Source organism: Myxocyprinus asiaticus, chromosome 47, assembly GCF_019703515.2.
Source record: "Myxocyprinus asiaticus isolate MX2 ecotype Aquarium Trade chromosome 47, UBuf_Myxa_2, whole genome shotgun sequence".
Taxonomy (NCBI): domain Eukaryota; kingdom Metazoa; phylum Chordata; class Actinopteri; order Cypriniformes; family Catostomidae; genus Myxocyprinus; species Myxocyprinus asiaticus.
The window spans coordinates 11,182,274-11,209,865 of NC_059390.1; the positions used below are offsets into that span (position 1 = coordinate 11,182,274).

A 27,592-nucleotide genomic window follows, 5' to 3' on the forward strand; every position below is an offset into this window, starting at 1 on the left:
ACAGTTTTCATGCATGTCTTTAATATATCAGTTTTTCATATTCACATCAAATACATTAAGCTCTTTTTCCTTTTATATAATACAGTTTTAAATATTTTTACACAGAAATATTTTCTCAGAATTTCATCTATCAAAATGTCTTTTCTTAACCTTTATTTCTTAAGTTGAAACATTTGAAGTCATTTCATTGTTTTTAGCTCCATGCCTCCTAGCAAACGGACAGTACTTTCTTTGTACAGCTATTTACAGGTGAAAAGAGTCTCCCAAAACATCTGTATGACAGTTCTCACTTGAAAGTACTTACACTGGGGTTTAAAGTGCAGGCAAGGCAACAGAAAGGAATGTGACATGGAGGTTTTGTTTTCTGTTGAAGGACCAGTTAGGGACTTAAAAAGCAAAACGAATAAAAAGGGGTTTGGATGAAACTAATTTATGAAAAACAAAAGAAAAGATTGGAGGAAAATTGGTTTAGAGGATACACAGAGAGAGAGAGATCTCAAAGCAGGTCCCCAAGTAGTCCAGAGACAAGGTGCAATCCTACGAAATACAGACCTTCTTCAGTTACATTCCCATAGAAAATAAATACAGCACTCTTAAAATACATCTCTATACGCAACCCATGTTAGGTTTGCCAGCTTAATTTGAGAACTGTTTAGCCCACAACATACGGGGCACTCCAACTCCATTTAAATGTCTATCCTGTACATGTCAGGACAGTGACCACTGCCACAACCAACAGGGTCATGAAGCTGAAACTTGCACTCCTCTTAAGGGCAAGTGTAAGTGGCGTGTTAAACAAATAACCGATTCACAGAGCATAACCCTTGAAATTTCTTATAAAAATAATTGAAAAGAAACAAAATAAATAATTAAATCCTTCTGAATAGAAGCAAGAAGCGTGTCTTTGCTTTTGTAACGGAGCGCAAATGGCGGATCAAGTGCAGAGCCTCGGTAATCTGTGTATTATCGAGCATTTTGTGTATTTGTATTTTTTAGTTTCATACAAGAAAAAGGAGGCCGTGGCAGCGGAGCCACTGACGCAAGAGCAGGTTTCAATACAAAGAGGCCAAAGTAACAAAAAAGCACTGATTTATTCCAAACGAGGGCATGTCCAACGTCTAGAGTGTCCAGGAGAACTTTAGGGCTACACAGTGCTAGAGTCACCACGGCCCAAAGCTTTAGACCACTTTGTTCACGTAAAAACAAAGCGTCAGTGTTTCGATACTATGCGAGTTGGACGGGAGCTCAGGAGGTCTATGGAAATCATAGGGTGAAACAATTTGGTTGAAGATCCAGTTGTCCAGCAATAGCGAAGGTGGACGGAGATGGCGTAAGGATGTTGGATCAAGCTTTGGTTTTTAGTGTCCCATGGCCCTACCTAGCTTTTCGTTTTGGAATCCTTTAATCCATGCTTCATCCTCTTAATATGACAAAATATATTAGTCTTTAAAAAGGCAAATTGCTTATCTGAATCAGTCATTTTTACAAAGTGCAGACACACTGCTTGAAATGTCCATTTCAGCGATCACAGAACGAGTGAGAGAAAATATATATATATACTGCATATATACACACACCACTCCAAAGGTTTTGAAACACTAAACAAAAAGTAATAAAATTAAAGCAATATAAATTAATGTAACTTTGCAGGCCTGCCTGTCTGTAACACGAAAACAACGATAAAAAAAAGCCATGACCCGTGAACGAATGTATCAGAATGAACGCCAGTGATGCAAGGTCCATTGGGATTTCCGAATGGAACAAAAATAACTTCATTTAACCATTTGGGCCTCAAAGGAATGGCTTCTCATAACAACAGTAAAGCATAAACTTGAAACTTGCAGTGAAATACAAGTACAGAAATACTTCGCCCACACCTGAAATTCATAAGGCATCGTGTTTGCTTTATACATTGGGTTTTTGTTCTACAAGCAACTTCAGAGTCAAATAATATTACCTTTGACAGCTCTAATGAAGAGTGCCTTATTCAGAAAATTAACTTGAGCTACCACAAGGCATCCTTTAGGAACACAGAAACAGCTTTCAAGTATTTTTTATCCACCCCAGAAATGCACTTCTAAACAGAGGCTAAATACAGTATATTTACCCGGGGTTCTTTGTGTGGTGCATTTATCGATTAATCTGGTTTCTCTGATATAGTTATATAAAATTAAAAAGCTACTAGATTCCTTGGAGATTGCCTTGTTGAAAAAAAAAAAAAAAAAAAATTCTACAGGAATTTAGAAAATCTCCTAATGTTCAATTCTAGAATAGCTGGTCAAGAGGTCAGTGACCTTTCTATGCTTGCTTCATTTACCCTTGCTCACAAACCATATCTGTAGAAAGAAACATCCCGAGTCAGTCTATCTACAACTTAAGACCCAGGAGAAAACAAAAGGCCAAAAGACAGAGAAACGTGTATTATTAGCAACTCCAGCCATAGGCAACATCACTGGTAATAAATTCACTGTAAGAGGAAGAAACATTTCTTAATATCATTCAAGTTATCGCCTGACATTCAGCACTTCTCCACGACTGGCTGCGAGCTGACGTCCTCCCCTTTATGTCGTCCAATGAAGGATTTTTTTCCATCACTTGCCACTGGTCCAAACATGGACCATGTTTTCTGGTTAGCCAGTGCTGTGTGTTCTTCCCCTCAAGGGGCAGAGCAAAAGCGGGGCTTATGCTCCCAAAATCACTGTGCTATTTCAGTCTTTCCTCTTCACAGGCAGCAAAACCCAAACTCGCGCCTCCTTTTTTTCAGGGTAAGAATTTTTCCCCACTACAAACGATTTTTGTTTTTGCCTCCGCTCCCAGTAACCATGGTTTTGTTTCGCATATCAGTCATTCGTATTTAATGCTGCTTTGAGCTGTCCTATTTTCTGTTTATGACATTTTTGTGAAATCAGCAATGACACTTTGCAGAGTCCTTTAAAAAAAAAGCAATTCCATTGAGGCCGTAGCTCTTCGGGTAAAGAGGAAGAAAACAGCACATTCTTTGAAACAAGTCCTTTTCTGCGTTTATGGATGAACCCACCGTAGGAACACGAGACGTCATAAAAAGTGACAAGGGAGGGAGTTTGAGGATGTGCAGCACTATTTAAATGCTGAAAATTCACCTAAAAGGAGAGAAATAAAGAAGTGATTCAGATCAGTCTTTTAGCAATTTAAAAAAATGGAAACATTCGGAATAGCACACTAGCATGCTGCTTTTTTCTGCCAGATATAGTATGTACAATATGCAAAGTGTGAACATTTTTCATTATGCACAAAATATCCCTACAAGATTTGGCAAAACGTGTAGTGCACAACAGAGCACATAGCAATGAGCACTGTATCTCACGATGCAATGCGCTCAATTTGACCTTCCATTTCCAGAATGTTAAATTAACTTAAAACGTTCAACTGTACATTTTTACTGTAATACTTTTTTTTTTATTTTTTTTACCCATTATTTGATCAATCTGCCAAAAGACAATGTTTGTTTGCGTGTGTACTTGCCATAGCCACCAGCTTGAATGGGCGTTTTGGGGGAAGCGCAGGCGTACAAGCTGAAATCCTCCGTCTGGAAGCCAGCGCGGTTCAAGGATGGCTCAGAGGCGCTGCGGTGGATCTTGGGCAGAGAGCGTGCCAATAATTCAATGGAGGCCAGGATCTGGCAAAAAGCAAAAATGTAAACAAAAAAAAACAAAAAAAAATGAATGGACAGCAATTTTAACGTAATATATTACCACACTACAGTGCTGTGTTGACACTTTGAAAGCCAGATTCAATATACAGTATGCTCACACGAATACAGCAGATAAATCAAAGTTCATAAAATGGGTTAGAATCAGCCAAATTAAAACTAAGTCACCCCAAAAGTTGTGATGCCATCTCTGATGCCATCTTGTGGTGATGTACCTCTACATAAAACTACATGCCATTGAGAGATTGCTGGCATAACACATTTCTCTGTGTACTGTATGGAGAAACCAGAGGTCTGACAGGTGTTCATAACAATACCTGAGGGAAAAGTGGTCTTTCCTCTCTCTTCTTCTTCAGACAATCTGCCATAAGTCTTTTCATGGCCTTGGGGCAATTACTGCGCACTTTGCTCAGGTCGGGGGACAGGTAACTCCGGCCAACCATAAAGATAATCTGGAGTGGGAGTGATTTATTAATTGATTTCTTCCATTTCTGTACATTTGCTGCAGCACAGTAGACATACATAACATTCACATTCGAAAATGTTAATAGGCAGAAAATGGCTAAAGATACTATTCAAAGGGGCAAACAACAATCATTGGACCAATATTTCAACCTGTTCATCTTTTGATATTACAAGCAGGAAATCCCCAACTCCTCAAAAAAGGATGAATCGCTCACCTGGTCTCTGTTGTTGATGTTTGAGTAAGGCAGAGCCCCTGACATAAGCTCATATAACACTATGCCAAATGCGTAGACATCTGACTGGAAACTATAAGGGTTTTTATCCTGCAGTCTGATCACCTCCGGAGCCTGGAAAAGACCAATGTGTCAGTCAAAATGCAAGCAATAACTTGCCATTTAGCTGATGCTTTCACTTTGAGTTGAGAATAATTCACCCAAAAATGAAAATTCTCTTATCATTTACTCACTTTTTGCCATCCCAGGTGTGTATGACTTCCCTTCATCTGCTGAACTCAAATGAAGTTTTTAGAAGTATTTCTCAGCTCTTTCAGTTCATACAATGTAAGTGAATGGGTGCCGACATTTTGCAGATCACATTTTGAAGATTCAAAATCACATAAGTCAGCATAAAGTAATCCATAAGACTCCAGTGGTTAAATCAATGTCTTCAGAAGCAATATGATAGGTGTGGGTGAGAAACAGATCAATATTTAAGTCCATTTTTTACTATAAATTCTCCTCCCTGCTCAATCAATCTCCACTTTAACTTCCACTTTCACATTCTACTTCTTGTGTTTTTGGTGATTCACATTCAGCATGCATATGCCCCCTACTGGGCATGGAGAAGAATTTCTAGAAAGAATTGACTAAATATGGATCTGTTTCTCACCCACACCTATCATAACACTTCTGAAGATATAGATTTAAAAACTGGAGTCATACAGATTACTTTTATGATGGCTTTATGTGCTTTTTGGAGCGTCAAACCTTTGGTACCCATTCACTTGCATTGTATGAACCTACAGAGCTGAGATATTCATCAAATCTTTGCTTGCGTTCAACAGAAGAAAGTCATACACATCTAGGATGGCATGAGGGTAAGTAAATGTTGAGATAATTTTTATTTTTGGGTGAACTATCCCTTTAAGTGCTTTGCTTAAGGGCACAATGGTAATAGTTCATGGATCAGCCCTTTTGGGGTTTGAACCCAAAACCTTTCTGTTACCACCCCAGATCTTTAACTACAAGGCTACATCATCCCAAGTGTCAATGCAGAGCAATGAATCTTGCAAGCCAAAGCCCAATTTTAAATAGAATCAGACAGAAGACAACTGCACTGACAAACAGAGGTAAAGACCTTTACTGCCCATGATACGCACCATCCACAAGATCGAGCCAGAAAGCTGCTCAAATTGGTGTGAGCCACTCCAGCGGGACTTCACTGTAGCCAGACCGAAATCACCAATCTTTACTGTCAGGTCCTCGTGCAAGAAGATATCTTTGAAGGTGGTGTTAAGGCAGAAATTCTAAAAGAGCATCTGCGAACACTTACCGTACATTATTGGGAATTTCATATACTGTTCAATGTTTACTTGAATCGGTTACAAATAAATAAAAATATACCATGCTGCTCTATGAGTAAAAATAGCTGGTAAAAAGAACATATTCTCACGGCTTGACCCTGGTCCTAGTCCTTTGCCTAAAATAATCAAATTTAAAAAACGCTAATTGGCATGAATCACTTAAATGAATTAATTTAAATTAGAGGTAGACTGATATATCTGTTCTCCCGATTAATCAGTGTCGATAGTTGCATTTTTGAACTATCAGTTATCAGCAAAAATCTATGCTGATTGTTGACAATAGTTTTTCTTTTTAAATGGAGCCAAGTCTGTCATTTAAAAATAAGAGTCCCTGGTGTATTTTGGGCTTGTTTATATTTAAAAGTCCTGCATTATGCACCAAATCCTAATTTTCATCTAGTCATTATTGGGATGTTAGTTGCACAATAAACTGCATTTGGGATTTTATTAATTTTACACTAGCCTCCATGTCCATAATAGTAAATTATGTTACTAAGGAAGTAAGTTAGTAAATGAAAACTTCTTACATTCAATGAACAGATTTTTTTTTTTAAAACCATCGGCCGATAAATCGGTTTGCAGCCTTTTCTACCACCTTCGACAAAATCCACTATCGGTCTACCACTAATTCAAACCAGATAATTTTTTGCAGCCGACCAGTTTGCAGTTCAAAGGATACTGTTGCTCTTCAGATCTCTATGGATGATGGACTTGGCATGCAGATAGCTGTGGAAAAAATTTAAATGATTCAAATATATTAAGTCATACATTGCAGCTTTAACTGTTTATTGCTGAGTTAGCAGTTCATTTCAGTCTTTCTGTGCACATTTTTCTTCGTAAACATTAGGAGTTTCTCATCTGTACATAACAAACACACATTGCTGCCTGGAGGACATGCATTCGCTGATTCAGTGACTCACTCCATGCCCTGAGCTGTTTGGCGGGCGATGTCAATCAGCTTGATCATCTCAAACTTGGTCTCGATGATGTGCAGGTGGTGGTAGAGACTTGAGCCTTCACACCACTGTGTAACAATAGCCAGCTGGGGTTTGGTGGTGTAGCCCATGAAAAGCAGGATATTCACATGGCGGGTTTTCCTGCAGAAGACAAAAAGAAATGTATGATTATGTTATGACATTTTTATTTTCCATAAATGTGGTGTAAAATTTGAAGCACTACATCTCCAAAATAGTAATAGAGCACTTTCCACAAATGGAAATAAACATTATAAACAATAAATAAATAACATATAAAATTTAAAACATATATATATATTTTTTTTTATATTCCAGAATGGGTTACTGCATTGATAAATGGTATCAGCCACTTAAAAAAAAAAAGAAGAAGAAAAAAAAAAGAAGAAGAAACAGAATTTACGAGCAGTTTATAAGCAGCCAGCAGTTCTGGGCTTATCATACCTGAGGACACCCACTTCATTCTTAAAGGCCTGTAGTTGTTGTGGAGTGGGAGCTGTGACATTCAACATCTTTACCGCCACATCACCTATGAGGAAGAGGAAGACACACTCTTTGTAAACAGTATTGCAATCTAATCTGAAGACATTCAGATAAAATTTTTGCAAGACCCACCATGCCACTTTCCCTTGTAGACTGTTCCAAAGGAACCAGACCCTATCCGCTGACCCAGGGTGATCTGACCCTCTGAGATCTCCCAATCGTCGCTTGAGTCCCGTCGACCCAGAGTTTTCTTTCAAGCAAAAGAGAAAACTATTTCAAATTTAATTCTACACAATGACCTCGGACCTGGACTATAAGATCCACTGAGGTCAGAGAGATTCTTGGTCAAGCCTACAGTGACCGCTAAAGCTCCTCACCATTTTATTGCGGTCCTCAGATGAAGACGATGGCTTCCGCTCCCTCGGTTGGCACGGTGATTTCGACAACTTCACATTGGTCAGGGAACCAGGAAGGGAGGCAGGAGGTGTGGCCGACAGGCCTGTTGTGGAGCCTGGCATTTGGAGAGGTTGAGAAACAAATTAAAATGACTTTAACAAGACATATATAGAAGCAAAAAAAAAGAAAAAAAAGAAGGAAAGCGACAGAGGAAAAAGAGAAAGGAGAGAGAGAAAAGGAATAAAATCTTAAAGTATAAAGTCACATAGGGGAGATAATACAAGGATACAGTGTGAAACGGGGGGCTGTGAGTGATGCATGCTGCAAATGGAGAATAACATAAAATCCTGAGCCAGATCCCATTCCTTTCCCAAGTAGCCAAGGATTCAAAATCTAATAGTATCACCAAAACTATCTTTCACTGAGTTACCAGCATTCTAAAATTAACCCATGACGCACAGATCAGTAAGAAAAGAAATACATTCTACACAAGTGCTACGCATATGCAAACATGAATGCTTGACCTCCGCATTACAAGTGTGCTGCTGTACACAATGTGTTTTTGAGTTAGTGGCGTTAAAACCTCAGTCCTCTAGGGGGCGATGGAGTTAACATTGAATGTTGCGTGGTTAAATAGGATGTGTTATTATTCCGGTAGCTAGCTTTAAACAAGTCAATAGTTTATCAAGCTTAAATTCTCTGAACAAGATTCTCTTCAAACTGTTAATAACGCAATAATAGTAGTTGACCGACAGTAGAAGAGTTTATGCTAACTAAACTGAACTATTACATTTAATTGGAGTGGAGTTTTCTGCTGCACTGCCCCTTGTGGAAACACTTAAAATTCAACATGTACTTCTACCACTGCATTGCACTGCATTGCATTTAAAAAAAAAAAAAAAAATTTTATTCAAGGTTCAACAGATTTTCCAGTCGTTCGTGATTACTGGATATGCCACTATAAAGAGATGCTACGCACAAAGAGCATTTGTGAAATATATTAATATTGATGAAATATTTTAGGGCTGACCAGAAGGTTTTTTTGGCTAGTTTCCAAGACGTTTTCAGGCCTGACTCTTTTCAGATCACAACAACACATGAAATCGAGCATGCGTTTATGTTAATGTACTTGCAAAGAGTTGCGAATTGTGCTTTCTGCACAATTAGTTGAATTTAAAAAAAAAAAAAATTGCGTTTATAATTATAGCTGCCACAATGAACTAATTGTGAAGTGACAACATTCCATTTAGGCTTACTTAACTTGCATCAAATTGTTCTATTTGCAATGTTTTTTGCAGTTGGAGCATTGTAACCAAATCACAGACAGGCTCCCATTCTTTGCATAATTTATTTATGCAAATAAATTATAATGACGGTAAATCGCAAATGTGCCATCAAGGGAAATAATCAAAAATTCATATTTTTTGTCATAATCGTGCAGCCCTAGCGTATTAAGCATATTTCGGGCCTAAGATGGGCCCTGGAGATGAGGAGACCGGCAACAAAATGCAATAGCATAAAAGGATCTCTGTTTAAAAGAAGAGGACAGAGCCAGACCTGCCCTTTGGAAAGGAGTAACATGTGCCGTTTTTGCCACACCAACTAAATTTGTTAAAATATAGTGTTAACTTCAAGGCAAAGTGAGTGTAGCAAATGTCAGTGAAAGCAATTGTGTGAGACGTGGCAGAGAAAGTCAGAAAACTTTTAAAAAAAAATGAGTGAACCACATCAACAAAATACACAAGATGATAGACAGACAGACAAACAAGCAGAGGACGAGACAAGGTGTGGGACACAGCGATGCACACAGGCCTAGCTACCTCTGAACACTGGCTCAGGCTCAAAATCAAAGACAATGTCATTGGGGTGAGAGGACAGAAGGGGGCTTGAGGTCCTTGTTCGGTTCTTCCTCAAGCAGCGGGCTGGGTGTTGCGAGGGGGCTGCAGGGGGAGAGAGACAGACACAGGATCACTGGCCCTGAAGCTCAGGTTCACTTCCTGTCTCCCTCTACCAAAATCCTGTGTCTACTCTCAAAAGGTTGTTTAGAGATTATCAAGTGAAGTTTAGATGATATAGAGCCAGTTTTTCTTTGTTATGGTATTCCGTCTATCCTTTAAAGGAACATTTCAGCCAACAATGAAAATCCAGCTATAATTTACTCACCCTCAATTTGTTCCAAACCTGCAAGACTTTCTTTCTTCCGTGGAATATTAAGAGATGTTAGGCAGAATGTTCCTGTTGCTCTTTTATAGACAAAGGGGATGGGGACAGGGGCTGTCAAGCTCCAAAAATGACAAAAAAGCACCATGAAAGTGGTCTATACCAGGGGATTTCAAATCTTTTGATGCCAAGGACCCTAAAATATGATTATCTTCATGCAAAGGAACCTATTCCTAAAATATAAAGGCAGCTGTATATCCATGTAGGATCATGTATATTTATAGTAAGAAAAATATTAGTGTGATATAATAAAGACTACATATTGTTTGCAAAATAAAAAATTGGCTTTATTTAATTTTTTTTTTTTTTTAAGCAAAACTTACATGTCTAGCGTCTTTAAAGGAAACACCCCGGCTTTACATTTTTAATGCAGTTATATTTAATGCGTTATAGCTTTATTAAAGTTCAAACAATAAGGAAGCAGGTCATGTAAATAACTACAAACTCTGAAACTGGCATTTCTCTGTGCGGTCAGTGCCTCTTCAATGAGTTGCGCGAAGCATCCCGATCTAAGGGGGAGAGATTTAAACTGCACCCTGCTGAGGCACACATGGGGTCGCTTGTCCCTCGAGTGCGCGCTTGCTGCATCTAGATTATAACGTGATGGCTCGCGACTTATTGAATCATAATATATGTCACTGTGCATATCTTATCATGAAAAAAATTGGCAATACACAGCTTTATTAATAAGAGAGAGTTTGTTTTTTTGTGAGTTAAAGATGGATTGAAGAGAACAAAAAGGTGAGAGAGGGAAGTCTTCGCCTCATTATACACAAATGCAACAAAATACGTTTTTGATTTGTTTTGGCTTGTTTTCCAATATAAATATCTAAAACTCCTTTAAAACAATGTACATTTACTTTAGCAGCTATACTGCAGAAGAAAAAATTGTTATCTGAGAATGTTGAATATAATATTAAAAATACAAATATTTTAAAATATCTAAAAATCCTTAAAAAAAAAAAAAAAAGATGTATTCACCTGAGAAGTAGCATATTTAGACTTGCTTTTAGAGAGTAGATCTTAAATTCTCCAAACAACCTTTTAAGTCGGGGCACAAGCTGAATAGTCGGTTAAGAGCTAATGATTTATTGTTGCAATAATCGCCCGAAAAGTCAAATAATAATTCTAATAATAGTTAGATTATTCAATTATTAAAATAATCGTTAGTTGCAGCCCTATTTGAAGCTTGTGAAAAGTGATATACAAATATAAATTACTTGAGTTCATATTAGTTTTTCTCATTACAATCAAACAGAATAAATGCAGTTCTAATGTTTAATTACCTTATATAGATCATTTATGATTTAAAAGACATTTACTGTATGTTGAATCCTTGAATAAGTTTGAGAGAAACATTTGTGGGTGCTGTTTTTTTTTTTGGAGGGGGAGGGGTATCGTTCTGAGATGCTATTCTTCTCACCACAATTGTACAGAGCTGAGTTACCGTAGACTTTGTCAGTTCGAACCAGTCTGGCCATTCTCTGTTGACCTCTCTCATCAACAAGGCATTTCCATCTGCAGAACTGCCGCTCACTGGATGTTTTTTGTTTTTGGCACCATTCGGAGTAAATTCTAGAGACTGTTGTGTGTGAAAATCCCAGGAGATCAGCAGTTACAGAAATACTCAAACCAGCTCATCTGGCACCAACAATCATGCCACGCTCCAAAACACTGAAATCAAATTTTTTCCCCATTCTGATGGTTGATGTGCACATTAACTGAAGCTTCTGACCCGTATCTGTATGATTTTATGCACTTTACTGCTGCCACACGACTTACTGATTAGATAATCGCATGGATGATTGTTGGTGCCAGATGGGCTGTTTTGAGTATTTCTGTAACTGCTGATCTCCTGGGATTTTCACACACAAAAGTCCAATTCGTGCCAAAAACAAAAAACACCCAGTGAGTGGCAGATCTGTGGACGGAAATGCCTTGTTGATGAGAGAGGCCAACAGAGAATGGCCAGACTGGTTTGAACAGAAAGTCTACGGTAATTCAGATAACCAATCTGTGCAATTGTGGTGAGAAGAATGTCATCTCAGAATGCTTTTCTGAGATGCGGGTTGGCGCTGTTTTGGCGGCACGAGTGGGACCTACACAATATTAGGCAGGTGGTTTTAATGTTGTGGCTGATATATATATATAAAATACATTAAAATATACCCCAAAAAATAAATTAAAATATTATCTGGAAAATATTTACTTTGCATTCTGTTGACAGTTTTTTACACTGTCAGTGTGAGCAAGCTAAAGGCAACAGTGGCGAGGAGAAACTCTAAACAGATGCACAAGTACAAACTATCATTGACAGTACGAACATGGCAAGGAAGAAGAGACGAACACTGAGAAATTCATATGAAAAAAGTAATAATATGAAATTATAATCAGAAATGTATTTATTACTGTTAAAAGCAATGTCTGTCAATAGAATAATCACGATCAATTATATGATTTCCGACCAGTCTTTAGAATACAGAATGAAAAGGTAATAATGTCAAATTCTGTTATTGTTTTTTTACTTAACATATTTTACACTTTTTTTGTCTGACATTTTCTGCAAAATCTCCTAGCACCTCCTTGCGGGACCCTGGTTTGAAAACCCCTAATCTATTCAACTTGTACACTACATACCAAGTGTTGTGAAGTCATATGATAGTTTTGTGTGAGTATAAGACATTAATTTCAGTTGTTATTCACTGAAAATCTTGTCCTCAGCCGTGGCTCTGAAATTGCACTTCTATGTATTCAAACTTGGCATGTTGCATTTGGTTACGAGACACATGAGAACCAATAACATTTGCCATCAACATCAATGTCAAACCTGGTGCGACGCGTCTTCACACATCACATTTTTAAATGCGCGACAGAGATTTGAGAGCTATGGCTTAGGCCAAGATTTTCAGTGAATAATGACTTCAGTTTTTGGATTTTTTGCGTCTAGATTAACTTGTGCAACTTCTGAGGTGACAGATGTCGTCAATTGCAACAGATGTTTAATTGACAGTTTTATTTGCTCACATCACTTACATTATCAGCGAGCATCAGAATATAATTCTTACAATACGAATTTGCTGCATTTTCTAAAAAATAAAAAATAAAAGTTTTTAAAGTTACCTGCCAAATGATGAGTTGATAACTCAAACTCCAGTATCGTTTCTCCCTTGATATAACACGTCTGCAGAAGCAGAATATGAATGAACAGGCAGAGCTGTGTGGCTTTATAATAGGTTTGCAAATGTAGAGCAGCGTAGTTTATTTGAGAGCGCACGTCCGCACGTCCAGTTTTGAGCGAGAGTTGCCCGAGTCAGAGCGGAGAGATTTGCGAAGGCGCAACCGATACATGGATGCGCTTTCGCATGATATGCATGTTGTGCTTTCGACATTAACAATATTATAACGCCATAGAGCTACGATCTATTAAGCAGGACTATGGTCCGTTATGCCAATAATTTTAATTTATCTTCACAATCAATTTTGATTGTATTTTATTGTATACAATACATTTTTATTGTAATTTCACCTAGTATCTTTTTATTTTACTTGGTGAAATTATCATCAATCTCCATGCCTCCCCTGACATGCTCTGGCGCCCCCCTGGGGAGGCACGCCTCCCAGTTTGAAAATCGTGGCACTAAGCTATGATATGATTAAGTGAATATACGACAAAAGTTGCATGGACTAATTTTGAGACTTTCATGGTGCTTTTTTTGTTAATTTTAATAGCTCCAAAACCCATTTAGCATAAAATCTCCTTTTGCATTTCAACAAAAGACAAAGTCTTACAGGTTTGAAACAACACAAGGGTAAGTAAATAATGACAGAATTTTTATTTTTGAGTGAACTATCCCTTTAAACTGAGTTGTATAGTTCCAGGACTGTTTTTAGAGCACCGCTCAAACAGAAAGGACAGGTGTTATAAGCGTTGATCAGGAATTAGTAGTTTAGAGCAGGCTGCTATTGATAAAGAAATGGGCAGAAGCAATTCACAAAGCAGACGGGGGAAGAGAACGGTCTATTGGGTTGTCAGCTTGACAGGCAGACTGAGTGAAATGGAACAGCTATCCCAAACTTCAAGCCAATGACACAGAGATAGCACAAAGACATGGGATGAGGAAAGCCATTTTAACCCTATGTGTCTGAGAGTTTGTTTTACGTTTGCAAGATCCCTTACCTCCATCTGACCTTGGTAAGCCTTGATCACGAATCAAATCCTGCACCAGAATGACACAGATTAACAGGGACTACTGTTTCCATTAGTTTATCCATAATATTACCAAAACTGTTTAAAAGGTTTCAAAGACCCTTGTAACTATTGTCTATGTCCAGTATGACACTTTTGGGTAGTTGACATGAAATGCTTATTAAGACTAAGTATTAACCTTAATATTAAGATTAAGTTAAAATAACTTGGAAAAACTTCATTCAGCCACCATTTACTCACCCTCAAGTCATTTCAAACATGTATGGCTTACCTTCTTTCATGAAAAACAAAAACAGTTGTTAGGCAGAATGTTAGCCTCATTCACAATTCACTTTAATTGCAGTTTTTTTTTTTTTTTTTTGATGAAAGTGAATGTTGACTGAGGATGTCAGTCCCCTAAATTCTGCATACCATCTTATTTTGTTTTCCACTGAAGAAAGAAAGTCATATGGGTTTTGAACAACATTAGGGTGAATAAATAATGACAGAATTTTCATTTACGGGTGAAGTAATGCTCTAAAAGAAATGGTGACCAGTCAGAGCACCTAAAATATACACCTTTTCTTATGCATTCATACAAATTTTAACCTAAAATCATGGATATTTTATGTCAGTTACCCATTTAGAGCTTTATAGAACAGAATAAATGCTTGTAACTATGTGTGCATCTTTCAGTCCTCACATCGATGTTGACCGGTTCAATGGTGTTGAGATGCACGTTAGGGGCGGAGGAAGAGCGATCCCTCTGGCCAAACTGGTTGCGGTGGTCCTCCTCTCCGGGTCTGAAGGGCTGTGGGATAGGAATGGATTTGGATGGGGACACAGTAGGATGGCACAGAGACCTGCATGAAACACAGACAGGAGCCGAGTCAATTTCCATAAAATAATGCAGTAAATAAATCTGCAGACTATTAAAGTGGGACAAGTCTTGTCCAAATTCTTAGAAATACCAGATTTGGGACAATGTACAGTACACTAATATGTGAACAACAGGGGAGTCCAGTGCAGGGGTGTGAATCTTTGGGTTGAAAGCGAATCGATTCGATTCACATTTCATTGGTTTTGGATTCAATTCCAAAGGAATTTTATGCAAATTCAGAATTATTCAATTCAAGTCAATAGACAATGAAATTCGATTTGATTAATGATTAGACTGTCATTTTTTTATGCATTTATAGTATTTAAATTTTTCTCCCCAATTTGGAATGCCCAATTCCCAATGCGCTCTAAGTCCTCGTGGTGGCGTAATGACTCACCTCAATACAGGTGGCGGAGGACGAATCTCAGTTGCCTCCGCATCTGAGACCGTCAATCTGCGCATCTTATCACGTGGCTTGTTGAGCGCATTACCACGAAGACATAGCGCGTGTGGAGGCTTCACGCTATTCTCCGCGGCATCCACGCACAACTCACCACGCGCCCCACCAAGAGCAAGAATCACAATATGGCGTCCATGAGGAGGTTACCCCATGTGACTCTGCCCTCCATAGCAACCAGGCCAATTTGAGAATTTATGATAAAAAAGGACTTTCCACAGGATTACTTTTGTGCTCCCTTTATGTGGATTTTGGAGCTTAACAATTTTGGCACCCATTCACTTGCATTGTAAGGAAATACAGTGCTTAAATATTCTTCTAAAAATCTTCACTTGTGTTCAACTGGAGAAAGTAAGCCATATACATCTGGGATGCCAGGAGGGGGAGTAAATCATGAGAGAATTTTCATTTTTGGGTGAACTATCCCTTTAAACATGAAAAAGCAAGACAAACTACTTAAGATTATTTATTGCACCAAAAGTAGCTTGAAAACACATTAAAAACCTGTTAAAAAGCAACTTGTAATACAACAAAGTGTGCAACGCACCAACAAAATATTTTAGAGCTGAGCAGAACTAGAAAAGTTCTTCCGTATTCCCTATTTCAGTATAAAAGTCTGTGAATTTTAAGATTTTATTAATTTGCATGACTTTTCCAGGCTTGGATATCACAATTTTAAATTACATGAGATTTTCAGGTTTTCTGTGACTGTGGGGATCCTGAATCAGTGAACTAATCCAAATATTACAACATTAATGTAACATTATCTGACTACATTCAGTTCCAAAGGAAAGAGAAAAGTACTTAACTACAACAAGTACTCAACTCAAGCACTCAGCAAATCAACTTCAACTTAAATGTTTTCAGCATGCCAAGTCCTCAACTAAACAATTATACCAGTAAAATGGCACTATTTTATCTTACAGAAAATAAGTTTTCCCACAATTAAAGCTTTATATTTCAGTAAAACAGTTTGAGCCTGTTTGACTCTAGAGAAGAGTGCTATGCCACATGTGATAGTCAGTGGCCATCAGGCGGAGAGATCAAAATAGGGTGCTCGAAAGTCTCTGAAAGCTACTCGCAAAAAGAATCAATACGATTTAAGGACAGAACAGAGAGCGGGTTGATTTGATTTTTTGCAGTTTTAACACTAACGTTTCTTTATTCAAAATTCATATTTTAAGATCGATGCAAATGAATTGGCAGGAATTGTAATCGATGCATCAAGAAAACGAGTGAATCATTACACCCCTAGTCCAGAGTCTTACCCAGTGGATGGAGGGAGGGAGGGGCACATCTCTGACACAGGGGTCGTGCCCTCTGATGACAACTCCTCCTGGGTAATGGGGTGATGCACCAGAAATTTTGATGCCAACAGTAAACTGAACAGTAAAATAGAATAGTTAAAAAAATGAGTAAAATATTTAAATCAGTAGAAAATCAATAATGCTTGATCATTACCCAGAGCATAAAACATTTATTCCAAAAAATAATTTGAAAAACTTTTACACAGACATTTGGGAAACACACAGAATTAGTGATAGACCAATTCATAAATTAATCGCCCGATATTAGGCAATTTTGTATTTGACTGGCATATTAACAAAATAGACAGCCGTTTAATTGATAGTGCACATTTAAATGGATAGCGAAATGGCCATTACACCTCGGGTGTGCATTATTTTTCAATAATTAAATGGGCCAGAGTCAATTATTCAGCTTATACCACAATTACTACACCTTAAGACATCGTTCAGGGTTTTATCTCAAGACATTTTCTGGTTTATGTCCCTAAATCACTAGTCCCCTAATCTAACTACTTTCTTCCATGACCGATTCAGTGTGTTGTTTTGATACAGCCCGAGCCTCTGTTGCTAGATCGAAAAATTTGCTTTAGAACAAGCAACGGAGACTTGCACTTCAACTGGATTAACAAGGTAGTGTGTTTGTGCATGTGTGTGTGTGCATGAGCGAAAGAGAAAGTACGAAAACAGAGAGATTGCGTGTTGTATCACCTGTGTTTGTGGCTCTTGTCAGCAAAAACATCACTTCAAAATCGCCAAGATGTACGTTTTAGTATACTTCTCAGCGTCGCCATTCTTGTATATAGCTTTGGCGTTGCTACACAGCTGTTTTCTAAAGTTACGGGGGTCCGCTGACATCATGGCTATGTGTCCAGCACATGAGTATGTGTGTGTCCGTGTGTGAGAATATGGATATGAGAGAGAGAGAGAGAGAGAGAGAGAGAGGGAGAGAAAGAGGGAGTGGGATCCACAGTGGCTTTCCACAGATATTAAAAGTTACTTCAGATTATATAGAAACTGTTGTATTGATCAAGTCGTGATTCGAGTCTCCACTGTATGTATGTGTGTGTGTGTGTGTGTGTGTGAGAGAGTGTTGGTGTGGGTGAGACATGAGTGAAAGGGAGAGAGAGGAGCACAAGGGAAATTTTAAACTGTAATTTTAGGATATTATAGACAATTTTTGTCGTTCTTATCCAATTTACTTAACCACTGTGTTTGTTTTAGTTGGTTATTTTGCTGTGGTAGCGTGTACGGCTCTTTTCCGGTAACTGGAAAAATTTGCCGAAGTGATATGGGACTGTTATGCGGTCAAGACCTGGAACTACTTCATAACGTGCATTTACTGGAAAATAATTGCACACCTTAGAACGTCCGTCAATCAATCAGAAGCAAGCATTCAACAGATCTGTGGTAATTAAATATATATATATATATATATATATATATATATATATATACACACACACACACACACACACACACACACACACACACACACACACACACTCACACACACTCACACACACTCACACACACTCACACACACACCGATCAGCCACAACATTAAAACCACCTGCCTAATATTGTGTAGGTCCCCCTCGTGCTGCCAAAACAGCGCCAGCTGTTGTGTGTGAAAATCCCAGGAGATCAGCAGTTACAGAAATACTCAAACCAGCCCATCTGGCACCAACAATCATGCCACGGTCCAAAACACTGAAATCAAATTTTTTCCCCATTCTGATGGTTGATGTGAACATTAACTGAAGCTCCTGATCCGTATCTGAATTATTTTATGCACTGCAGCCACACGATTGGCTGATTAGATAGTCACATGGATGATTGTTGGTGCCAGACAGGCTGGTTTGAGTATTTTTCACCCACTATAGTCTCTAATATGTACTCCGAATGGTGCCAAAAACAAAAAGCATCCAGTGAGCGGCAGTTCTGCGGATGGAAATGCCTTGTTGATGAGAGAGGTCAACAGAGAATGGCCAGACTGGTTCGAACTGACAAAGTCTACGGTAACTCAGATAACCGCTCTGTACAACTGTGGTGAGAAGAATGTCATCTCAGAATGCTTTTCTGAGATGTGGGTTGGCGCTGTTTTGGCGGCACAAGGGGGACCTACACAATATTTGGCATGTGGTTTTAATGTTGTGGCTGATCGGTGTGTGTATATATATATATTATATATATATACACACTGTGTGTGTATATATATATATATATATATCACATACACACACACACACATACATATACACACAATACGCAAAATATTTCAAATATCACTCAATTAATATGGGGCAATTAATCCTAATTGTTAAAAAAAAAAAGAATAGTTTTATCTTATCTTATGTATGTGAGTGAACTTTCACCCTTGTGTGACAATGAGGTAATACAATACAGAATTTGATCAAATCACCCATGTAGACTCACTCCAGCTGATCGTAGTTGACACACATGAGTGGGACCTCTGTACTGCAGCGCTGGTGGAACTTGTAGCCACAAGTCTGACAGCGGAATCCCTGAAACAGCAGCTTCCGGCAGAAATCACAGAAGGCCAGCGTGAAGAAAGTCTTTCGCACCTGCCAGCAGCCATCATAACAGCGGTCATGGTTCAGATCAAGGACATGAACGTTTTGATATCTCCAAGATATTTTTTTACAGAAAAATCAGTTTCCACCCAAAAAGTCAGATAGTCCCCCCAAAAAGTTCCAAACAATTATGACTTTCTATCTTCAGTGAAACAAAAAAGGAGATGTGAGGCATTATGTTAGTCTCAGTCGCTTTCACTGCATACTTTTTTCCATATAATTAGAGTAAATGGCAACTGAGGCTAACATTCTGTCTAACACTTCCTTTAGAACTTTCCAACTCATACAGGTTGAATGACATAAGGGTGAGTAAATAATGACAGAATTTAATTTTTAGGTGAACTGTCACTTTAAGTCACTAAAGATTTGCTAAATCTTTTCAGATAATTACAATCCAAAATAAAAATGACCACTAGGGCTGGGTATTGATACAGATTACACAATTCCAATTCAGATTTTGCTTCATATGGGAATATTTCAGTTATAATGTCCATTTTGCTTACATATAAAAGAAATTCTCTCCCAGCTAATGCTGTTAATTATACAGGGGACCTTCTAACTAGGTACATTAAGAAAATATAAATTTTACTAATTATATTGTATTAGTTTTTCATCATTTTGGTCACGTTTTAGCTTTTTAAAAATGTATTCCATCAATAAAAATGTTTTCCATCAATAAATATGATATTATATTGCATATATTATATTTACTTACATGTTTATTGTTTACAAGCATAATTTTTACCATTTACATGTTAAGTATTTACATGTGTTTGTTGAACAGGTGCTAAAAAACGGTACTGTCTGTTTAAGAAATCCGGCTGTTCTGTAAAGAGCTTCTGTAAATGAGCGCATATTAATGAGAGTGGACTCGAAAGGCTTTACCTCATCAGGGCTACAATGTGTGAATAGAATTAAATGCTTATTTTGTTGTTTTTGTTAACCGACTGTAAAGAACTGAAAGGACAAATGGATTGCGTGGATTTTGTTTTTGGACACATTAACATTAAACTTTTACTCTCAACAACGAAAAGATCTCGGTGCTGAACTTCTCCACTATACTACACAATCACTGGTGGGTGAAATCTGAACATTTACCAGCCAGTGGCTAGGTTTTTAGTTGCATAGCACAAAATTTGGTTACAAATACAAGTGATTTCCTCTTATTGTAGAAGAGGGCTGCGCACTGAGTAAAAGATCAATCTTGGGATTTAAGAATGAAGATTGCGATGCATCGGAAAACTTCTATTTTTACCCAGTCCTAATGACCACACCTGTGGTGTGTCCTGTCGTCCTGAATAAAACTGGCAAAACCGTTGGCTCTTACTACATACTTTTTTGGTCATTTCTGATTCATTTTGAGCTAAATTTGTGGTCAGTTTCATCATACTCACAAAATTATGGGTCGTCAGTGGCACATTCTCTAAAACCTCAACATGAAGCTCCTCTCCCGTCAACCAGGAAATGTCTGTGTCCCAGCCAATGGGCTTCTTCTCCCTATTGTGGGTGGGACAGTGTAAATAACTGTGAAATACAGTTTGCAGTAACAATGGCATTAACTTTATGGTATACATTTAAAGAAGACATTGTTATGTGTCCTGGGTGGGCTTATTACTCATTAGCATTAGTCGCACTAGTAATTGTGTGCATTACGACAGTTATTACCCATCCTGAATCCTGTAGACCGCGCAGCATTCTGGGATCAACCCTCGCATCATCAGAGCCTTCTTCAACGAGTCTCTCACAGTCATCCCACAACGAGCTGGGACCTGAGACACACACAGATGAGACCACCACTTACACAAATGTAACTCTCCTCACTCCTTACAGAAAGTCTGAGACTTCCTTGTCTGGGGTTATGTCTGGGCTCATTTGATTTCTTGGTTTCTATTTACATCACAGCTTCGCTTTGAAAACCCAACAGAGACACGCTGAATCAAAGTAAAGGGGGTCACCTAGATTTGCTCATTTCACTTAGTCTCCAACAGTTCTACAATCTGGTCGGAACGGAAATCTCTTCCAAAAAGTTATTTCTGAAGCCCTGTCTGAAAACTACTGTGAAGTATCGTCAAAACATCATGACAGTCAGGCTGGGAATCGAGAACCAGTTCTTGTTCAGAACCACTTGTCTGCATTCTTTCACAGAACACAAAAATACTCAAAATACTAAATCTATGGCGCAAATAAGCAAAATAAATTATGTTTAAGTCAAGTTGTGAGCTTGCAGTCTTATTTAAACATGATGAAAGAGAAAGACTGAGTGTTATGAATTATACAAAGACAATGCATTGACAACACATCTTTCTATTGAGTTCCAATGGACCCTTTTTACAGGCTGTGATGACGCATTTCCATCTTATTTAGCAGCGTAAAAAACAACAACTTTAATTTGCTATTTTTTTGATTATTTTTTGTGTAAATGTATAACATTATACTTTGTATTATATTACCCTGGAATTAGCTTTAGAAAACGAGTTACCACAGATGTGAGAAAGTGACAGTAAATTTGCCATCTTCTCTCTTCTGACTATCGTAATCCATCGCTCTCATTTTTTTTTTTTATTTATTTGAAAAGTAGTGGAAACATGATAGTGCCGTTTTTCTTTTGTTGTTAGAGCAAATGGGTAAGCATTTGATAAAAATTAATAAAAATTATATTTGGCGTGGTCTCCCATTTACAGCTATCGAAGTTTAACCTGCAATCGTTTACTTCCACTTTCCAAAACCCGCAAGTGTGAAAAGGGTCTATTCTGCTTGCATTCAACAACAAACATAGCTTGACCAGTGTAGTTTGATTCACGAGCAAATGACTTGTGATCCGACAAACAACTAGTTTGCCCCTATAATTTTTGATCCACCTACCTAGAAATAATCAAGATTCCCACCGTTTTTGACCAATGAAATATCATGACCTTTCCATGACGTTTCCAGTCATTTGGGATTGCAGGATACTGATTTTTAAAAGTCTTTTTGATTCAGACCAATTCACTCAAGAATCATTCAGTCCAAATTGTGAACTGTTTTGGCCTATTCATTGACTCAGAAGAACGATTTGTTCACATATCAGAAATCCCTATGGTGTTCCAGCAAATTTTTTTCTTTGTAGAAATGTCCATGACTTTTCCATGATTTTTAGGATTGTATCACTGACCTTTCCACAGGCCTTGAAATCGCAATTTAAAAAATTCCCTGATATTTCCAGGTTTTTCTTGACCGTGGAAATGCTGAATACTGCAGCTCAAACAACAGCTTTTTGTACATGTAAAAGCAAAACAGGACCAAGTATCCTGCAACTAGTAACAACAAACTTCAACTCACCACCGTCCTCTGTTTGTTGGGCAGGAAAACCCTTACAATGGGTTTTTGGGGTGAGCGGGGATTGCCTCGTGTTGCGTCAGTGGGGGTCTGCAGGACAGCCAAGTTGTTTGGAGCAGAGGGAATGCTCTGGAAGCACTGCCCCTTCACATCCATCAGGGTGGGGGTTGGCGAGGAGCAAAAATCTGTCCCATTCCCTATGGCCTCCAAAAGCTGCTGTTCCCGCTGTTGTAATGCATCCAGCTTACTTGTGTATTCCTCATAGGCCTGTGACATATAAATCAATCATCAATACTTTATAAACACGTTTCACGTAAATGATCATCTGTTTTGAATGTTCAGAAATGATACAGATTTGAGGTTATGTATGCAGAAATGCATTATTAGCTGTTATAGCATACACAAGAGGGGCAATTTTACACTGGGTGTGTTGGATATTGCTCAAAAAGAAGGCTTCATCAGATCTCTTCGTCCTTTGAATTCAAAGCAAGATAAAAGCATATGCAATTGCTCTAAAATTTCAAACACTAGTGAGCTCATTTGCCAGAATCTTGATTACACTGATGATAATCACAGAGCGACTGCAACTAACTATGTTGCAATAAATTTCGGTCTGAAAGCTAAACAGGAGCAAAACAAAAACAAAACAAAAACCTTGAGAAAAGTGTCTGCATCCAAGCCTACTACAAATGTTTATGCCAAGAGCCATGCCATGGTGTCAATTTCTGGTCACTTATCATTTATGATATTCTCTATTTATAACATCAGGTACCTTTGAAATTTTAAAACACACCATATTTTCATTGCCAAAGCCTTATTAAACATGTTACACCACAACTAATGAGAGCAGCTCTTTCTCTAGCCAACTCACCTCCAGGTATATAGATGGTGGATTGTGTTCTCCCCCAAACTTATCTAAAAGGGCTTCTATGTGCTCTTGAGTTAGCTTAATCATCTGTTTGATGTTCCATATCTGCAAAGAAAATAAATTATTTAGGCGTTAGCAAACCAAAATTTCCCTAGCTTCCTTTTTTCGATAACACTCCTTTGATTGGGCAAGCATTTGAGCAGAGACATTTGAACTGCACCACAGCATAGTGAGGGACCCATGCTTGCGCTAAATCTGATAAACAGTGATTGATAGTTGTCTTCTTCACCAAGCTGTAAAAACTAACACTGTATGCCCTGTCTCTGGCCCTGCCCAAAGAAAATGTGTAAAAGTTACTGCATACAAACATATGCAAAATATAGACTTGGCCTTTTAGATCTAGCTCTGACAATATTGCGAATATTCATTGAATTTAAGGGGGGGGGGTGGGGACACATTTGAAAACTAAAACTGTGCATTAAAATTTTGGATGTGTGCCAAGCACTGACGATAACTCCAGCACAATTGCATTCTTGCGCTGCTACAGAAGGCTAGATGCAGCGCAGCAAATACAGTTTAACAGAAAGCAGGTGTCTCAAACCACATTTTAAAGGTTGAAGAAGTTCTTCTTAACTTGACATGGCATCTATAAAACAGTGCTCCTGCACGGGACACTTAATAAACAACAAAACGCAGTGAAACAATCAAAGACGTTCATCTAGCGTGTGTTTACACAGAAAACAATTGGTAAACTGGATGGTTGCAAAAGCGTTTGGTGTGAACAACCCCTTAGGTAGAGGTCTTTGGCTGTTGCGTCCTTCTCCCTTGTCAGCGTTTGTCAGATTAAGCAATGGGGTTTTTTAAACACTTTGTCAGGAAAGGAGTTCAATTTGGAAATGTGTGTCTCAAAATCACGTTCTGTTCCATTTCCATGTTCCATTTTGTTGTGCTCCATTTACCACCGAATTCAGCTAAATTGCACTGCAATCTGGGAAGATTACTACCATAAATACAACTGTGAGGAAGGAAAAACACAGTTGTACTGCCATTTTTATTAAGCTTGCTTGAGTCTAGGGTAACACCATGTTAACATAGAACTGTCTATTGAAGTGGTTTCCCCCCTCGTTTTACTTTTTACTTAACATTTGTGAATATGAAACAACTAAAACTTGTTTTTTTCTATGCAGATATGTTTAAAATGGTACGCTCTTTTTTTAACAGCCAAGAATGTTATTTGCAATAATTTAACAAAGTGCTGTATGGTTTATATATATGTATATATGCACTCTTGTGGACTAAGGAAACAACATCAATTTAAAAAATCTGATGACTTTAAACATTTCAAATGAATTCATATTTTGGTAATATTTAAGGTAAAAATTCAAATTTAGTTTCTCAGCCCAGATGAAAATATCTGAAAATGTATCAGCTTTAAAACAAACTTAGCTGGATCCATTAACCTAATGTACAATTTAAAATAAGTGCCATTTCTGCAACCTTAAAAAAATCTTCCAATTTTCCCACCACTTGTGCAACTCCAATACTAAAGGTGAAGTGTAAAATTTCTGCGACACTTGCATCGAAAAACAGAATTGCAAAAAAAGTCACTCCCAATCAGGAGGTCACTACAGTCTTCCATTGAACAAACAGATAGTTCAGCCACAAACTCACACCATTGGTTGCAATGATGCTATGTCAGGCTGGTCGGATGCTCAAACAAAGCTGTTTTGACAGTGTCACCAAGCCACCGTGTTAACAATTTTCAGGCGAACTGACCTACAAACAGCTTACTTATAGTTTAGTTTCTGTAAGTACAGTTTCTATGTAGTTTCTGCATAATAAATTCTGATAAAAAAAATTCAGATTGAAATAATCGTCTTTCAGATATTGTCTTTCAGGAGATGATAAAATTTTTTTAGGGCTGTTGAAATGTTTTTTACATTTTTCATTTCAGTTCATGCCAGAAACACTTTTAAAACTTCTGCCGGGCCTGAGATGATGACTGTTCGCAACTGCAATTTCAATCATTCCAATACTACAGACTTCAGATGTTAACTAGCATCTCAGTACGCAACTATATAAACCTGACGATGTCAACAGAACTCAAATGACTGGACAAAATTAGTCTAAATGCTGGGTGGCTCACAGCCTATTTTGCAATGCATTTCTGCTGCAAGCATTCGTTCGTGCAAATGCACAAGCAATGCACTTGATCCAAAAAGCCAATAAACATTTTTCAATTTTGCTATGCAATTCAAGAAGCATCATAAAATGTAGGCTAATCATTCTCGAAGTTCACTGGAAAAGTCCCAGCCAAGTAAATACAATTTGATGCTGCAAAACTTTACAGGTACAGTTCATTATAATCACTATTGAGAGAAATAATTTTCCAGGAGACTGACAAGAAACTTGGAATGCCTCTACGGCCATCTTGAAATAGCATTTTAAGTGCATCTAACTTAAGTTCTGATTAAAAACCCTACATTCCGAAAATCAAGCTGGCACTTGATTTTAATCAACGGCACAGATAAACTGGCTTTTCTAGTCAAATTAGTGCAAGGATTTACAGCATCCTGTTCAAAAGGTACCCGTGACAAGGGTGAAACTGTTGCGACTCTCTCCTGACAGTTTCTTTAACATATATTTATTAGAGGCCTCACTTTTAATGCAAACCCCATGCAGTAATAGACCGCATGTTTTCAACATGATGCAACAAAACAAGACAGTTTAAATTAGCACAATGCATGTGAAATACTTGCAGCTATCCATAACTTCTCCTTAGTCTTCATACTGCAGTGTTCCTGTAGCAAAACTAGCAACAACAGGGATGTGGGTTCTAATCCCAGAGAACACATGCTGATAAAATGTATACCTTAAATACACAATGCATTGCTTAAAACAGTCATGCTTACAATCCCTGACATCAAACAAATATATATAGCTGACAATACAATAAATCAAAGGGAATGAGTTTTATGGACTGTGTTTCATTATCAAACCATACACCAATATTCACCAAAAGTGCATGAAAAACATGAAGAAAAAAAAAACTACCTAATTTAACATAAATATACAATTAATATTATGAGAAGCACAAGCAAAATCAGCCTGGTGCATAATAAGACAGTATAACACTGTAAGAGCAGCCACCAGTAAAATTAATCTAATGACCACTAAGCATTCCTATAATGATAACTTGCACAATCTACTCTTTAATCCTACTAGTCTACCAGCAAAACAGGTGAGCTGTTTCCTAAATTAACACGTCTGTGGCCTGCTCCGTGACGGTGTAAACTCTTTTAATTAAATGAGATTAATAGATGCATAGATAAATACAGTGTGTTTCTGTAACAGAAAAGGCCCGTTATAGTAGAACAGGTGATTTGTGCACACAGGCACCTTGCTGGGTGTCAAAACCTTTAAGTATATATATATATATATATATATATATATATATATATATATATATATATATATATATATATATATAGCGAATTTATTTTCGGTGCAACGCAGGGATCGTGCACGAGCACAATGACATCACAGGAGATTTAAATTCAAATGCATTTGAAAGCAGATTCACAGCTCGCGCCAGCTAGTGACACAAAGGATATAAAACAATGCAACGTGGTTTGATCTGTAGTTTGCTCGTTATCGAGCTATCGAGTTGGCCTGCCTGAGCTAAATGAAACCAATAAAGCCAATGAAAAACGGACAGGCCTTCTGATAAACATAGGCTCAGAGAACTGCATTGAAAACGGGAGAGAATTATAAATGGCGTCATTCGGAAATGCACCTTGCGAATATGCATATGTATCCGCATTTGCTCGACTATATATTTGTGCATCATCTCGCCCCCTGCAATGCACTGCATCCCCCACGATCCGCATTACAGCCGGTGTTTCTAAAAGATCTCCATCCAGCCCAGCTCCGCTCAACAGCCGAGCCCTCTCCTTCAACCCCGACTTCCCCATTGTACCTCCTCGGGAATGTCTTGTTGACATTCGGGCATCGCCGCTCCTCCGGGACAGGCGGCTTCGAGCCCCGCACCCAGATCGTCCAGTCCCGGGTCCCGCGCCGGATTGCGGTTCATGATGTCTCCGTTGAAGACGGCCGGTGGGGACTCGGCGCTGCTCAACGCCGCCATTTTAAACCGCGAGAAACTGAGTGGAAAATA

The 27,592-nt window shown here is 38.1% G+C and overlaps 1 protein-coding gene across 2 annotated transcripts; it reads right to left on the bottom strand.

The window, feature by feature from the left end:
• Nucleotides 1–27,592, bottom strand: LOC127436383 (serine/threonine-protein kinase B-raf-like). 2 transcript variants are annotated; one of them, XM_051690481.1, is made up of 20 exons: nt 27,395–27,592; nt 23,419–23,520; nt 22,551–22,814; nt 20,898–21,001; nt 20,627–20,729; nt 19,075–19,223; nt 16,600–16,713; nt 14,698–14,857; nt 13,986–14,025; nt 9,409–9,528; nt 7,570–7,703; nt 7,325–7,442; nt 7,154–7,238; nt 6,656–6,832; nt 6,415–6,461; nt 5,532–5,650; nt 4,369–4,500; nt 4,006–4,140; nt 3,502–3,655; nt 1–3,119 (listed from the first exon to the last, which is right to left on the bottom strand). In XM_051690481.1, exons 1-20 carry the CDS (start codon nt 27,560–27,562, stop codon nt 3,097–3,099), a joined length of 2,448 nt encoding a protein of 815 aa, XP_051546441.1. In that variant the 5' UTR covers nt 27,563–27,592; the 3' UTR covers nt 1–3,096. The 2 variants fall into 2 exon arrangements, with proteins under 2 accessions (XP_051546441.1, XP_051546442.1); XM_051690482.1 differs by lacking the exon at nt 9,409–9,528.